General features: G+C 60.1%; 2 protein-coding genes across 8 annotated transcripts in view; one reads left to right on the top strand and one right to left on the bottom strand.

The window, feature by feature from the left end:
* The window catches only part of CLCN6 (chloride voltage-gated channel 6), a 35,525-nt gene extending 33,699 nt beyond the window's left edge, over nucleotides 1-1,826 (bottom strand). Inside the window, exons 1-2 of one of the 3 annotated variants that reach the window (XR_008665272.1) lie at nucleotides 1,709-1,810; nucleotides 865-924 (exon numbers count right to left, since the gene is read on the bottom strand). Coding sequence is in view for 1 of the 3 variants with exons in the window: in XM_055331850.1 (XP_055187825.1) it covers nucleotides 865-924; nucleotides 1,709-1,795 (147 nt within the window). In the remaining 2 variants the exon portion in view is untranslated. Of the gene's footprint in view, nucleotides 1-864; nucleotides 925-1,225; nucleotides 1,537-1,708 lie in introns of those variants that run through there. The other 2 variants (XM_055331850.1, XM_055331851.1) reach the window with 2 other exon arrangements.
* Nucleotides 1,827-2,074: 248 nt separating this feature from the next.
* Nucleotides 2,075-15,413, top strand: MTHFR (methylenetetrahydrofolate reductase). Of its 5 annotated transcripts, none has more exons than XM_055332334.1 (12): nucleotides 2,075-2,152; nucleotides 4,231-4,476; nucleotides 6,022-6,260; nucleotides 7,013-7,123; nucleotides 9,787-9,980; nucleotides 10,676-10,926; nucleotides 11,206-11,340; nucleotides 11,553-11,733; nucleotides 11,999-12,181; nucleotides 13,124-13,225; nucleotides 14,035-14,154; nucleotides 14,403-15,409. In XM_055332334.1, exons 2-12 carry the CDS (start codon nucleotides 4,244-4,246, stop codon nucleotides 14,616-14,618), a joined length of 1,965 nt encoding a protein of 654 aa, XP_055188309.1. In that variant the 5' UTR covers nucleotides 2,075-2,152; nucleotides 4,231-4,243; the 3' UTR covers nucleotides 14,619-15,409. The 5 variants fall into 5 exon arrangements, with proteins under 5 accessions (XP_055188309.1, XP_055188311.1, XP_055188312.1 ...); XM_055332336.1 differs by having other exon boundaries at nucleotides 2,099-2,152; nucleotides 4,234-4,476; XM_055332337.1 differs by lacking the exon at nucleotides 2,075-2,152 and adding an exon at nucleotides 2,461-2,865.
* Nucleotides 15,414-15,585: the final 172 nt, after the last annotated feature.

Below are 15,585 nucleotides of genomic sequence, written 5' to 3'. Positions count from 1 at the left end.
AGGATATTCAGTAAGGTTTATAGTTATTTTTTTATAGTTATCTTTTAATGAGTGAGGTTATGGATTTTTCTCTAGCTTCTTTTCGTAAACGGTCTAAGAATTCTCAATCATAATCATGGCTTGTTTTTATTAACTCAAAAATCACAGAAACAGGGGCAGCCCGGGTGGCTCAGTGGTTGAGCGCCTGCCTTCGGCCCAGGGCCTGATCCTGGAGACCCGGGATTGAGTCCCACATCGGGCTCCCTGCATGGAGCCTGCTTCTCCCTCTGCCTGTGTCTCTGCCTCTCTCTCTGTCTCTCATGAATAAATAATAATTAAAAAAAATCACAGAAACATTATCAGGAACTGATTAAATGATTAAAAAGGAATACTTGTTTGGTTTTAGTCCAGCATCACTGGCCTTACTGAACACACACTCCTAGAATCCCGTACTTGAACCAGAACTTGCAATCAAGAGCCCTTCAGAGAGAAGCTGCTTCAGCAGGAAACAATCATCTGAAAACTAAGTTCTCGAACAGGAGAAGGAGAGTCTCCTGTCCCACACCTGTTATGAGCACAGACTGTCAGCGGCTTTGACTCTGGGTCTCCAGCTGTAAAAGCAAATAGTTCAACGGTGAACATACCCTACCCAGGTTACGGTGCCGCAGATGTATGACCGCACGTAGAGACACCAGACCCTGTTTGGGCATCAGGATGAGAAAAGGGCTTGTTAAACAGCCCCTTTCGAGGGAAAGTACCTCTTACCCATTCATTCCCTGGGAGAGACATCACAGAGCATCTCCCGCTGGAACCCTAATGCTTCGGTCTGCAGTGACCGGGTCGCTTACTGCTCCTGTGAACCAAAGCAGCAAGTAAGAATCTCACCTCATAGTCTTTCCTCGGAAGGATCTCATCATCCTCCTCCTGGGTTTCTCCAAGGATGGTCTAGAAAAACAGATCCACAGAACGGTTAACTACTGACAAGGTTCAAAGTAGAAAGAGAAAGACATTTTTTTCCTGAAATCTGTTGCTGATTTCCAAATCATCAGGAACGATGATCAAATGCCAACGAGATCTCAAAAATAAAAAAAGTGGGGGTGGGGGTGGGGGGGATGGCGGCGGCTATCTACGGTCATGCAGTTGAGCTCTTTGGTTCTCCAAACAATCGACTCTTGTCTTCAGGACACCGCAAGCATGTCCCACGCCAGATAAAGGAGGAAAAAAAAAAAAAAAAAGCAGGCTCCACCTGACAACGTGCTGGATCTGAGAGCAGAAGGGACCTATCAACTCGGGGTCACAGCAACTCAAGTTTTCCCAGGGTGCTTTGCAGGGAGAACCGGATCATCAATGACCCAGAAAAGGTGAGAAAGGGCTGCAGGAGCTGGACCAGCGGTGGAGGAGCACGAAGCGCAGGGAACGGGGCTCGCTCATTCTGAAAACGCCCGTTTCGTGCAAAACTCCTTTCATATGGAAATAAAACACGGACGGGGTTCACTGCAGCGGGCCTGGCTTCTCCCTCGCATCCCACGGAGGGGTGATGAGGAGGGACCCCGGACTCGGGCCCGAGAAGCCGCGCGGATGCTGCGCGAGCCGAGGACGCGGTGCCCGGGCCCCACCCGCGGCCACCTGGGGCCCCAGCGCGGCCGGGCCCCACCCCCCGGCAACGCCTCTCGCCGCCCGGGCAACCGCCCCCCGCCCAGCTCCCAGCCCGGCTCCGCCCGCTGCTCACCAGCTCCTCGGGGGTGCGGGTCTCACGCTCGCCGCAGCAGCAGCACCACCTGCAGCAGCAGCACAGGGCCCCCCTGCACCCCGCCATCTCCCTCCTTTACTGCCGCCCCGGAGCCCTCCGCCGCCCCCTCCCACCAGACGCGCGCCTCACGTGACTGGCCCCGGCCGCGTCACGTGGTGCCCCCGAGCTGGGGACGGAGGCAGGGAGTGGCTGCGGGCGGGTGGGGCGAGGGCCCGCGTCACATGACGGTGGAGGGTCCGCTTCCAACGAGGCCTCTGGGCGCCGCCATGTTGGGGCGGGAGCTTCCGGTCGCCCGTGCGGAGCGTTTCCGCCCGCCGTCTGGCCCCGCCCCCACCCCGGCAACCCGACACCTGCGCCGCGCCCCGCCCCCCGCAGGTCTGGCCGCGGCTCGGGCGCGCGCGCTGAGCCCCCCGCGTCCGGAGGGTGAGTGCGGGCGAGGCGTGGGGTCGCCAGGGAGGGAGGGACGTCCGGGAAGTGGGGGCCGCCCACCTGCAGCGCGGTTCGCCCCTGCAGGGGATGGGCTCATCACCCCTGGGGGGGGGGCGGGGGGGCAGGTGCGACCCCCGGGGGGCTTCAGCCCTGAAGGGCCCCTCGGGGTCAGCCCCCGCCTGGAAGCGGGGGGCCCGGGGAGGAGGCGGCCCTGGGCCCCGTCTGCACCCCCACCTCGACCCCGTGACCCGGTGACTCGATTCGTGGCCCCGCGGCGCAGGTGTCCGCGGGGCTGCGCGCAGGTGTCCGCGGGGCTGCGCGCAGGTGTGCGCCGCGCTGCCGGGCCGAAGCCGCGGTCGGGATGGCGAGGGCTGCCTGCAGAGCGCAGTGCGGCCGCTTGGCTCGAGGCGCGCGCCGAGGGCAGGACCCCAGCCGGGGCCCGGGGACCTCGGGGCACCGGAGGACGCGAGACCTGGAGCCCCACGGCGACGCAGGTGGCGGGACGCGAAGGAGCAGGTGCAGCGCGGGCGGTCGCGCTCCCTCCCGGCTGCGGGCTCTGTTCCGGCGGACGGTGGGCCAGCCCCGCTCCCAGGGAGGACCCGGCCGGGCCGCCCCGAGCGCCCTCCCCGTCCTCACCGACAGCCCTGCGGAGAAGCTGCACTTCGAGGCCGGGATCAAACGGGCAACCCTGGGGAGGAAGACCGCTGGTACGGGTGTCATCGCTCTGGGCTTGGCTCCTCGACTCTGGATGTACGAGTCTGTTGTGTGCACTTGTGTCTTGCGTGGGTTTCGGGCCAGCGGAGCAGCGGGAAGGTCATCAAGGTCATCAAGGTCTCGAGAGCGGAGGACCCCAGGCGCGGTGGGGACACCGGCTGAGCCGCGGCAGTTGGAGTGAACTGGGCCTGTTTGCCCCTCTGATGCCCCATGTCCCCACGCGATGGATTTTTCACTACGAAAGAAGCGTGTTTGCGCACTTGTAAAAGTGTGTTTTTAAGTATTTGTCTTATTTTCCCCCACTGAACTGGCCAGCGACGCCGTGGGCGTGCCCTCTGCCACGCGGGGGGGGGGGGGGCTTAGGGCGTGGGGGCCCTGCGGTCTCGGGGGTTACTGTGAGCGCCCTGCGTGGCCTGAGGGAAACAGCCTGGAAGGCAGGCGCGGACCGGACGGCTTTTGTTCCGAGGAGGACGTGAATTCGTGCCCTTTTCGAATTTGAATCTGAATCTGGTTACTCGTGGAAGCCAGCCAATGTCGCGCTCTAACCCACGACAGGGTCTATTTTGGAGTCGTGGGAACTCGGGAGAGACGTGGCTGCTTTGTCATGCCCACGCTCCTTCCATCCTGCGTGCAAGCTGTTCCGAGTAACAGGAGATGTGCGGGCTGGGCCAAGGCCGAGCTCTGCCTTCTTTGGAAGGAATCCGGTGACCCCGAGCGTCTGCTGGCCTCCTACCCACCGAGCCCTGCCGTCCCCTGTCAACGCCCCCCTCCTTCCATCCGGCTTCTGCAACTGGAGCCTCAGCCCTCCCTCTGGCCGGGCAGCCTTGCCCCCGCCCCCTTGCGCGGGGCCCCAGCCCTAGCTCTGGGCTCTTCCCGAGTCACTGCTCCCTCCCGCCCAGATGAACACACCCGCTGGAGAAGTTTCCTCTCGTTTCTAACCCACCCACTCGGGGACCTAGCTGGCCGAGATGGACCAGCCAACACCCGGGGTTCTCCCAGCCAGAGTCCGCTGCTCCCGCCTAGGACTGTGGACTCTGGAGGCCGGCAGGGTCGGGTTCTCAGTGCCACCCTCCATCAGGTAGCTGTCGCTGAGATGCCAGGGCCCGAAGGAGCGTGTTTCTGCGCCGGGTGGGGGCTGGTTGATTTGGAGCCAGGAAGCGGTGGAGGGCAAAGCCTCCAGTGAGGCGGCGTAGACAGGCACAGCTGTGGTAGGTGGAGCCCCTGGGCGGGGGCACTGCCACCCGACCCCCGCCGGCCCTCGCCCTCTTCCTGCGTGGAAATGCCGCATCTCTCACTTGACCCTGCCCCCCGGGACTTGGCTGCCGGTCCTCTGACGCTCCTGCCCCCACTCTGTGCAGCAGGAGCCCGGCCATGGTGAAGGAGCCCCGAGGGGACGGCGGTCCCACTCCCCACTCGGAGGGCAGCAGCAGCGGCAGCGAGAGCTCCAAGGATAGTTCGAGATGTTCCACGCCGGGGCTGGACCCTGAGCGCCACGACAGACTCAGGGAGAAGATGAGGCGGAGGATGGAATCCGGTGACAGGTGGTTCTCCTTGGAGTTCTTTCCTCCTCGGACTGCTGAGGGAGCGGTCAACCTCATCTCAAGGTGAGTCGGGGAATGAGGGGGCCCGGGGGAGGCAAATTGGCCGCTCTCCTGCAGAGCCACCCTTTGACCTGGGAGGAAAAGGCAGCCAGAGCGGGGGGAAAAGAGCAGGGTGGATCATTAGAGCTGCAGCTTCTCCGCTGTCGGTTAAAGTCCCTGCGAGCATCTGGAGTTTTTAGACACACTCTTCAACGGGTTAAAAGTGTTGATTCTCTGACTGCATTCTGTGGCGGAACTTGGGGTGGACAGGAACACGGTTTAGGAAGTCATAAAGCAGCAGCTTGGAGAACATTTTCACATTTTCAGCGAGTTTAGGAATTTGACTTACGCCTCTCAAAATCTAAAAATGCCGAATGAATTTTGTTAGCACATTATGTGTTGTGGTTCCCCCACCCCCCGCTTTTTTTTTTTTTAAGATTTATTTGAGAGAATGAATGACAGAGAGAGAACACGTGGGGGTGGAGAGGGAGAAGCAGACTCTCTACTGAGCAGGGAGCCTGATGTGGGGCTCGATCCCAGGACCTGAGCCGAAAGTCGACGCTTCACTGACTGAGCCACCCAGGCGTCCCTTGGTTCCTTTTTTTTTTTTTTTTATCTTTCCTAAGTTTATGCATTTTATCATTTGCATCTTTCGTGTGTCACCCTGAAGGTTTTGAAGTTGAAAGGCAAGAGGGTGTTTAAATGCCCTGTTATAGCTGGTCAGACAGGCACGTGTGCGCACCTGTGGCTCTTGCGTCTCATTCCGGAGCTGTGGCCGTGTTCTGTGAGATTGCTGGCTGCTGCACCACAACCTGGGGGGGGGGGGCGGGGTGGCTGGAAAGAACCCTGTCTGCACACCCTCCTTTTTCCTCTTCCTAGGGCGAGCCTCTGCTTGCCACTCTGAGAATTCCCTGTACCTTTGACCATCAAAATATCTTATCACCCAAGATAACAAACTGCAAGCACTTTGGAGAGGCTGCAGTGCTGCTCTCTCACAAAAGGGTTGCATTGTTGACATCAGGTATCTCTGCAATGATCATCATCGTCATTGTCATCGTCAGCCTAGGGGGGGCGGGGGGCTCAGTCGGTTAAGCATCTGACTTCAGCTGAGGTCATGATCCTGGGGTCCTGGGATCGAGCCCCACATCAGGCTCCCTGCTCAGTGGCGAGTCTGCTTCTCCTTCTCCCTCCGCCCCTGCCCCTCGATCTCTCGCTCACTCTCTCAAAATCTTTAAAAAAAAATCATCATCGTAATAACACCTCACACTGAGTGTGTACCAAGCGCTGCTCTAAGACATGTGGAGCCATCTATCATAGTATTTTTGGAGTTATTATTATAAAGTAAGTACTGTTCTCTGGCACATGTTTGAAATGAGGAAACCGAGGCTCAGACGCATTAAGTGACTTTCCCGAGAGCGCGCAGCTAATAAGTAGCAAAGCCAGGACGTGAACGTAGGTCATCTGACTACAACCTGCGCGTGAGGTTTCCCTAACTCCCCAGGCCCATGGGAAGGGGGTGAAGGGCCGTGTGCTCTCAGGAGCCCCTCTTCAGAAAGAAATTACCCGCAGGTTTGATCGGATGGGGGCAGGTGGCCCCCTCTTCATAGATGTGACCTGGCACCCGGCAGGGGACCCTGGCTCAGACAAGGAGACGTCCTCCATGATGATTGCCAGCACCGCCGTGAACTACTGTGGCCTGGAGACCATCCTGCACATGACCTGCTGCTGTCAGAGCCGGGAGCAGATCACAGGCTATCTGCACAAGGCCAAGCGGCTGGGCCTGAAGAACATCTTGGCACTGAGGGGAGGTGTGGAGCAAGCACTCTACTCCCTGGGACCTCGCTCCCTCGAAGGCCTCTTCTGCCCCTGGAAGGGTCCCACACCGAGCACGCTCAGGGTCCCCTCCCTGCCAGTAGTGTCAGTGGGCATTGTGGGTAGTGGGTGCCGCGGGGACCCCACAGGAGCCACTGCTCGACCTCCAGACCTCGAGGAGGAGTTCCATCAGGAGTGCAGCCGGTGCCTGGTGGCTCCACACGGCCTCATCGATTGCTGGCTGTACCCAGCTCTGGGTCCAGTCAAAGAGCATGGTTCTGGCGCTGATCCCAGGGCTGAGGCAGCTTCTGCGGCCTCTGGCACCTGCCGTCATCAGGCACCTGAGTGTGGGAAGAGGACATGGATGCGTGGGATTCTGTGGCCTCATGCTCCCTGAAAGGACTCCCGGGAGGGTGGGAGGGTGCGGGTGTGCGACACACCCAGATCTGGGTAGGGCAGGGATCTCAGATGCTCTGGCTAACTGAAGAGCAGCAGCTGTCCCCTGGTTACACCGGCAGCTCGTTGCCCGTGGGGTCGGGGCTCGGTAAGTGTGTGACAGGACGGCCGCCGCTGCCCGGACACCCCTTGCCAAGTGCCGTGCCGGGAAGAGGAGGCACACGCTTGGAGAAGCTCAGGGCCTCGTCTCTGAGGAGCCCAGGGCACCGGGTGTGGGGTAAGGACAAGGAGGAAGAAGGGCATCTGGAACGTGGGTGAGACCCAGGGACCGTGACCTCTACCACCCCCGCAGACCCCGTGGGCGACCAGTGGGAAGAGGAGGAAGGAGGCTTCAGCTATGCCGCAGACTTGGTGAGGCACATCCGAAGCGAGTTTGGGGACTACTTTGACATCTGTGTGGCAGGTGAGTGGCCGGGCCTTCCCCACGCGTGGGGACAGGGAAGGGAAGGCGGGACACACCCGGAGAGGCACAGGAGGCCCCCATCAGCGTTCAGTTCAGGCCCCGGTAACCCAGGGCACCTGCCGGGGAGGGAGCCTCAGAGGCGCATCGTACAGCGCCCTTGTTCCCGTGGGTCATCTGCTCCCGGCTCGGCTGCCGTCACCCCTTACATTTCTGGCCCTCTGCTTTCTCGGGCTCCCAGCCTGCTTCCCAGTCCGATTCTTCTTTTTTATTTTTATTTTTTTTTAATTTTTTAATTTTTAATTTTTTTTTTTTATGATAGTCACACACAGAGAGAGAGAGGCAGAGACACAGGCAGAGGGAGAAGCAGGCTCCATGCACCGGGAGCCCGACGTGGGATTCGATCCTGGGTCTCCAGGATCGCGCCCTGGGCCAAAGGCAGGCGCCAAACCGCTGCGCCACCCAGGGATCCCCTGATTCTTCTTTTTTAAACACAAAAGGGGCATTTGTTACGATGGCAGATGAGGAACCAGGGGATTTCCGAGCCCCTATCAGGAAGTGGCGCTGGGCCAGGCAGCAGTCCGAAAGGCAGGCCTCCCTCTTCTGTGTGGAGCCATGTAGGCCCTCAGCTCTGCGTCCACTGCACACGTGCTCCAGGCTTCCAGCACACCCGATCTGCTTTTCCCTCCTCCTGACCGGCCGCCTGCCCCTGGGTGGGCACGCCTGCTTCCGGCCCCTGGTCCAGATGGTTGGCAGGTCTCAGTGTCAGTTGCAGCTACTCGGGAGGGAGCGTTGGGCCGGGCTCAGCTCCAGTGCCACGGGCCACCACCGAGAGGCCAGGTTCACCCGCCAGAAGGCGTGGGTGGCCTTCCCTCTTACCTCCACTCACTGGGATCGGCCTCAGCTGCTCAAACCAAGCTTGGGCCTCAGACCAGCACATGCCAGGGATGCAGGAAGTCCGGGGATTAATTTGACACATCATCTTGGTGTGACAGTTTTTCTCAAGATTTTTTAGGGAAAGTCACATCATTTTTATATCAAGACAAACACGGCTGCGCTCTGGAGTAGCATGTCAAGGTGACCTGAATGCACCGCGGGGAGTTGGTGGTGGTGGCGTTGAACTTAGTCCCAGCCCCCATGTACCTGTCCACTCTTCACAGTCAACGGGGGTGTTCAGGGGAGTCTGGGAGGCCCCGATGAGGCATTAGGAACAGAGCCAGCATTTCCACCTGTTCAGGTGATCGCTGCTTGCACGGGCCACCATTTGGTCAGTTAACCGGGGAACGTGCACAGGTGCAGTAGGCACTAGGTGGTCGTGCGTGGAGACTGGCCAAGCCCTGAGCTTGCAGCTGCTGGGGGACCTAGGGCTTGGCCTGTCATAAAACAGACAAGCAGGGCGATTGGGGTGGAGCGACAGCACGTTGGCTGAGACAGAAAGTACAGTAAACGGAGCAAACTCTATAAGCAAATGCTACATCTGTTGGGTGATGCTGAGGACTTACAGCCACGGTTTCAGCTGTTAAAGCCTCCTTGTGTTTGAAACTCCTGCTGGAAAAATAGCCTCGTTATTGGAAGTGAAATTGTGGTGCTCAGTCCTTCCTCCCCTCTGCCCCTTGGGACAAGAGTTTTTATATTCATTTTTGATGACTTGGGGTTTCTTCAGAACAGAAGTGCCTTATCACAGCCAAGCAGCTTGGCCTCCCAGCAGCCCCGCTCAGGGTCCTGCCCAGGGCGCAGGCTCAGGTAGCCGGCGCACCCCTGTAGCTTCACGAGGGCCCGCTGTCATCCTTTGCAAGCACGGCTGCCCGGGAGTTCAGGCGCTCGGGGAAGCAGGCGGCCCCGGGGTTCACGGAGCTGGTCAGGAGCCGAGGCGACACGTAGTCCTGCCTCCCAGGCAGATCTGGAGCCCCGTCCTCAGCCTCCCCGGCACGTGCTCACCCCGCAGCCAGTGCCGCACACTCCGGGAGCTTGGTACTTGGTGGGGCCGCTGCTTCCAGTGTTAGGCAGCTCCCCGGGACCGATCCTGCCTCTGTCATCAGAAGCAACACAGACTGTGACTAAGAAGGAACCTGATGAAGGTCAATCCCTTTCCCCTCCGCGACAGACCTCTGAGCTTTTGGAAGTAGTTCCGGTGTTCGCTCCACTCTCCCCTCGGGTGAAACATCCCCACTTTCTTCAGGTCTCCCCTGGGTAATGAGGTTTCTAACGGAGTCTCTTGGCTCCCTGAGTAATTTCCGTGTTAAATTAAGAGCCCGGTTTTGAATCCAGGGCCCAGACTCCAGCCCAGGACCCCAGATGCCGCCTGACCCACGCTGAGGGCAGCATTTTCTCTTTTCTGTGGCCACAGAGTGACCAGGCCTGATCTGCCCGGCTGCTTGCCAGGGACCTGAGGCAGGACAGCGTGGGGAGTTTGGTGCCACCCCCCACCCCCAGCTCTTGGGCGGGTAGCCCTAAGCCACCTCTCCCAAAGGTCGTGTCCAGAGTGAGAAGCACATCGTTGTGAGCTCAGCCACTCACTGCCTCGGCCTGCCCGTGCTGCGGTATTACAAGGGCCAAGTCCAGAACCCCCGAGGCAGAGAACTCTTGGCCCCCAGCTTTCTGGTCTCTTCGTCACTCACTTGAGCACGTGGGAGCCAGCCTCTCCCTACTGTCATCCCTGCCGGCAGGTTACCCCAAAGGCCACCCCGACGCAGGGAGCTTTGAGGCCGACCTGAAGTACTTGAAGGAGAAGGTGTCCGCAGGAGCCGACTTCATCATCACCCAGCTTTTCTTTGAGGCTGACACATTCTTCCACTTTGTTAAGGCTTGCAGCGAGATAGGCATTACCTGCCCCATCCTCCCCGGAATCTTTCCTATTCAGGTGAGGGTCCCAGGAGGGCCATGGACCCCCTCGCCCCCGTCCCAGCACGGGCCAGGGCCCTGGGGCGAAATGCCAATCTCTGATGCTCAGTAGGTTTCCCTTCAGACAGATGCTCTAGTCCTTGCAAACGTGCCACCCCGTTTTGGTCACCTTTAGTCCACCCCCCCCCCGAAACAGCAGCAGTGTGTGTTGGGGGGCTTGCTGACAACTGTCACTAAAAGGGATTATGGCTCTCATTTTAAAGCATGGTTAAATCTGTGTTTCCTAAACTCGACTGTTATCAAAATTGTTCGAAAAACCTTTTTGAAAGTCAGATTTCCAGATCCCCTGTCTAGAGGTTCTGATTTAATAGGTCTGAGGTGAGGCCTGGGAGCTTACACATCACTTCTTAGGTTTTACAGTTGGTGCTGACCATCAGTGCACCTTGGGAACCACTGGCCTTGATGCTCACCGGGTTATCAGTAAACACACCGAGGGGCGGAAGGGCAGGAATGCTGTGGCAGCTGCTGTACTCTGTGGAGGGGAAGCAGCAGGACAAGGCGAGGGTCCTCCTACAATCTAGACTGACTTTCCCAAGTCACTCTGTGAGACTGCAGTTGGCCTGGAGGCGTGGTGGGGATGGAAAGGGCGGTAAGTATTTCAGGGGAGAGATGGGCTGGGAGGTGGCACCCCACAGCCCCCCGTGTCTCGTACAGGGCTACCACTCCCTTCGGCAGCTCGTGAAACTGTCCAAGCTGGAGGTACCGCAGCAGATCAAAGATGTGATTGAGCCAATCAAAGACAATGATGCCGCCATCCGTAACTATGGCATTGAGCAGGCTGTGAGCCTGTGCCAGGAGCTTCTGACCAGTGGCTTGGTGCCAGGCCTCCACTTCTACACCCTTAACCGCGAGATGGCCACCACAGAGGTGCTGAAGCGCCTGGGCATGTGGATCGAGGACCCCAGGTAAGGCCAGCGGTCCTGGATTTGGGCCCGGGAGGCACAGAGGAAAGTGAGATGGTCGGAGAAGTCAAAAAGAGGTCATAGAACAAGCACGCCCTAGCAGTGCTGGCCGCCACGGTGGTACAGACAGATGTCTGCCGTGGCTAGCAGTGCACTTGCGTTCTGTCTCAGTGGGAACTCCATGCAGAGAGTCTAATCAGAGAACTCAGGCTGAGTGGTGTCCCCACTCCTCCTGCTTCCTCTAGCTAATCCCTTACTCATCCTGTCTCCATTCTCACCCAGGCGTCCCCTACCCTGGGCTGTCAGTGCCCACCCCAAGCGCCGGGAGGAAGATGTACGCCCCATATTCTGGGCCTCCAGACCAAAGAGTTACATCTACCGTACACAAGAGTGGGATGAGTTCCCTAATGGCCGCTGGTGAGCACCTGCTGGTGGCAGCCCGTTACGAGGGTATTCTCTTGCTTGGGGTGGAGACGGAGGGAGTTTGCCTGCTTATTTATGTGCTTTTTTGGGAGCAACCTGGGGTAGGATTCACAGGAATGTCCCCTGAGTGGGTGGGTGCAACCGTCCCTCTGTCGGGAGCCCCAGGTCAGGAGTGTGCCTTGCCCTCTGGGCACCTCCTCTGCCAGGGGCAATTCCTCCTCTCCAGCCTTCGGGGAGCTGAAGGACTACTACCTCTTCTACCTGAAGAGCAAGTCCCCGAGGGAGGAGCTACTGAAGATGTGGGGGGAGGAGCTGACCAGTGAAGAAAGTGTCTTTGAAGTCTTTGCCCGCTACCTCTCGGGAGAGCCCAACCAGCACGGCTACAAGGTGAGTGATGTGGGCTCCTCGGTTATACTCCCCTACCCTTTCTCCCTGTGGGCCCGACCTCAGGGCCGTGGCTCTCAGTGCTCCTGCTCACTCAGGCCTCCCCTCCTTCTGCTTGAATGTGACACCTCGACAGAGGGAAGGGTGAGCTGGGAAGATCCCACCTAGGGCGCCTAGAAGGGCTGACGTAGTTGTAGGCAGAGCCCTCGAGAGGGAGGAGCCTAGGGTGCCCTGTGTGATCGCAGCTTCAGCCTGTCCTCTCTCCCAGGTGACTTGCCTGCCCTGGAATGACGAGCCCTTGGCGGCCGAGACCAGCCTGATGAAGGAGGAGCTGCTGCGAGTGAACCGGCAGGGCATCCTCACCATCAACTCCCAGCCCAACATCAACGGGAAACCATCCTCTGACCCCATCGTGGGCTGGGGCCCCAGCGGGGGCTATGTCTTCCAGAAGGTGCGGCAGGGACACACAGGGCTGCCCCACCTCCACCGGCACCCAGGGGTTCCCTAGAGATGGGGACAGAGAAGCCTTCCTCCCTGGGGTCTCTTCATTCTAAGGGGCAGAGGATCAGAGCGGCCAGGAGCCCACGCTTTGAGTCCCGCAGCCCTGGGGATGCAGGTCGCTTGCCCGCTCTGAGCTTCAGCTGGCTCTTCTGTAAAATGAGTTTAGGTCACATCATGTTCTGGGGCCAAAACATGACAGAGCACATGCTTAGCAGGTGGGAGGAACGCAGGAAGCATTCACCTGCTGGAGCTGTTACTGGTGTCCTGAGTTGGCACCTTTCTCCTGGGGCTGCTAGAGTTAAGATTACATTCTAGAATTGCAGCCTGTGGGCTTGAGTTTGAAAGGCCTGGCTTTGAGGACCAGCTCTGCTGTTTACCTTCAGCACAGCCAAGTTGCTCAGCCTCTCTGAACTTAGTTTCCACATCTGTGAAATGGGGATCAGTGCGCTTCCCCTGCAGTTTATTAACGCAGCCTACTCCCTGACAGGCAGTGGGTGCCCCGAGAAGCCCTTGGTGTCCGTGTTGCCCTCCAGCGAGTGGGGAGGATGGGATGTGTCAGGCCTCTCTCCCGGGTCTCCACTTACCAAACGGGGCCTCCCGTCCGGCTTCCAAAGGGGCTTCTCCCAGGAGCCTTCCCTGGTTGGAAGGGTGGCACAGGTGTCCCTCAGGCCTGTCCAGACAAACCTCACATAGCTGCTCCCCTCCCCGCTGCTTGTATTCGCCCGCTCTGAGCTCCTGATTCTATCCACGTGGCCACACCAGTCCCAGTGTGTCAAGTCCTGCCATGCTTGTCTGCGGGCTGCCTCCCCGGGACGGTCGGAGGGCAAGGGTCTAGGGTCCGGGCGTGCAGGGACTGGGGTTGATGGGGGCGGTGCCTGTCCTTGTCCCACAGGCCTACTTGGAGTTCTTCACTTCCCGCGAGACGGTGGGGGCGCTTCTGCAGGTGCTGAAGAAGTATGAGCTCCGGGTTAATTACCACATCGTGGACGTGAAGGTAGGCCGGCTCCCGGGGCTTAGACGGCGCTCCGCGGCCCAGGGTCCCAGGCCGCAGGCACCGCGTGTCCTGCTCCCCTCAGCGAGCACTGAGCACCTGGCCCTGGCCAACGTGGTGGAAATGGGTACACGTACCCAGAGCCAGGCCCCTGCCCTGGCTCAGAGCCCCCAGTGTAGTGAGGGGGCCCGGTCAGCGGGTAATTGCCAGTCCAGTTGCACTCTTAACAGTAAGGCTCATTAGAGGATGCTGGGGACCCAGGGACAGGACGTCTAACCTGGGAGGCCAGGGAAGGCTTGAGGGGTCCCCTGTGGCTGGAATCTTTGAGGACAGAGGGCGTCACAGGGAAAGAGCAGGGGTGTGTGAACGCATTGTCTGCACGGCCTGTGGGGACATGCCGAGTGGGTTCAGAGGAAGGCTGACTTGGGATTGACTGTCCTGCTGGGCGTCTGGGTTTTCCCCTGAAGGCGAGAGGGAGCCTTTCCCAGCAGTGGTGACTAGGCTCCGTGTTGTCATAGGCGGTGGATGGCGGTGGGGTAAGAGCGCCAGGGAGGACTGGAATCAGAGGCCCTGCGGCAGCCCGAGTGGCAGAGAGAGGCCTGGCTGGGCAGACCCGAGGGCAGCCAGCAGGAGCCAGCAGGCGTGGGGGGTGTGGAGCTTGGGACACATGGGGGAGGAAGGAAATGGGCAGCCCCTGGCCTTTCACGGAGCTGCAGAGCGAGGAGGGCAGCTGAAGCGGGTGAGCCGGTCCAGGCAGTGAGGGGGCTGCAGTGGCAGCCCCCAGGTGTGCTCTGACCCCCTCCTGCCCTCAGGGTGAAAACATCACCAATGCGCCTGAGCTGCAGCCCAATGCCGTCACTTGGGGCATCTTCCCGGGGCGGGAGATCATCCAGCCTACGGTGGTAGACCCTGTCAGCTTCATGTTCTGGAAGGTAAGGGGGCGGGAAGGTGTCGTCGGGGCCACACCCCCGCGGCCGGTGGCTCCGCCTTCCTGGCTGGGCCCTGACTGGACTCCGGGTGGATTCCTGCGGTGGAGGATGGGAGGCGGCTTTGGCAGCTCGCCTTGTTCTATTCCTGGAAATGGCCTGTTGGGCAGCGGGGAGGCCCTGGGGCGCTGAGCATGGAGCCCTGCCCCAAGGGCAGCCCCGTTCACCTTGCCTGCGTGTCTGCGCGTGCGCAGGATGAAGCCTTCGCCCTGTGGATCGAGCAGTGGGGCAAGCTGTATGAGGAGGAGTCCCCGTCCCGCATGATCATCCAGTACATCCACGACAACTACTTCCTGGTCAACCTGGTGGACAATGAGTTTCCGCTGGACAACTGCCTGTGGCAAGTGGTGGAAGACACGTTTGAACTTCTCAAGGGGCCCTCACCAGAGCGAGAGGCAGAGGCTCTATGAGCCCGCACCCCGGTGTCCTTGGCTCGAGGCCACCCGTGTCCTGCCTTCCTTCTCCCCAGTCCTGGTTTTCTGGGGGACCCCTCCCCTCCATTTCTCCCGAGCCCTGGCCTCCACTCCTCATGTGACGGCAGCTAGACCGTGTGAGGCTCCCGGGCTCGGGCCGGACCGGAGTCGGCCCCACACGGGAGCCTGGTATCCTTGCTCCGCCGAGACCTGTGCTCTTCGGTAAGGAGCCTCTCCCTGCTGGGGAGGACCACGCGGGTAGAACAGCGTCCTCCGCGAGGGGGAGAGGCGGGGTTGTTGCCCACTGGGTCCTTGAACCAGAGCAGCCCCAGCCCTGGGGAGATGCTGGCCTGGGGCTGCCGGGGACCTTGCGCTCGCGGTGCGCCGTCTCGAAGGGCCGCCCGCTGGCCTCTGAGGCGGGGGCCGCCGGCTCTTCTACCCGTGACTGGAGGGGCAGAGCGCTGCCCTGCCCACCTGCTTGCACAGGCCGCGGGCCGGGGCCCCGGACAGGCCTCGGTGAAGCCCGTCAGTGCGAGAAATCCCCGCCCCCATCTGCCGGAGAGCCAGCTGGGCTTCCACCTTCCTACCATGCTGCTCTTCGAAAGAACAGTTTCTGTGTTCCGCTGGCTCAGGAGGGAAGGTGCCCCGTAGAGGAGGAAGGCATCTGAGCCTTTATACCTTCCCCCTTGCCCCCCACGCCCCGGCCACGGACGCATTCCCTGCCTGTTCCTGTCAGGGCCAACATAAGACTCCTCTGAGCAGAACTTCTTTCTTCGGGCTTTTTCTTATCAGGTGGGACCTCTTAGTACCAGCCACGCCCTCCCCTCTGCTCACCCTGTTCCTGATGCTCTGCCCGGCGCTGCTCCCTGGGAGTCAGCCCTCGAGCCTCCCTGCCTGCTGCTCTCCTCTCCGCTAGCTCAGCAGGTTGGGGGGGGGGGGTAGCTGTCCAAGGAGCAGCCGGATG

The sequence above is a fragment of the Nyctereutes procyonoides genome, unplaced genomic scaffold (genome assembly GCF_905146905.1).
Source record: "Nyctereutes procyonoides isolate TBG_1078 unplaced genomic scaffold, NYPRO_anot_genome, whole genome shotgun sequence".
Taxonomy (NCBI): domain Eukaryota; kingdom Metazoa; phylum Chordata; class Mammalia; order Carnivora; family Canidae; genus Nyctereutes; species Nyctereutes procyonoides.
This window is presented reverse-complemented; position numbering and strand designations above follow the sequence as displayed.

Bases quoted from the DNA above. Each gene is read 5' to 3' on its own strand.
- MTHFR (XM_055332333.1), top strand. From the start codon at position 3,841: ATGGACCAGCCAACACCCGGGGTTCTCCCAGCCAGAGTCCGCTGCTCC. The intron at 11,341-11,552 runs GTGAGCACCTGC...CTCCTCTGCCAG, and splicing joins GAGTTCCCTAATGGCCGCTG to GGGCAATTCCTCCTCTCCAG. The intron at 11,734-11,998 runs GTGAGTGATGTG...CCTCTCTCCCAG, and splicing joins CCAACCAGCACGGCTACAAG to GTGACTTGCCTGCCCTGGAA.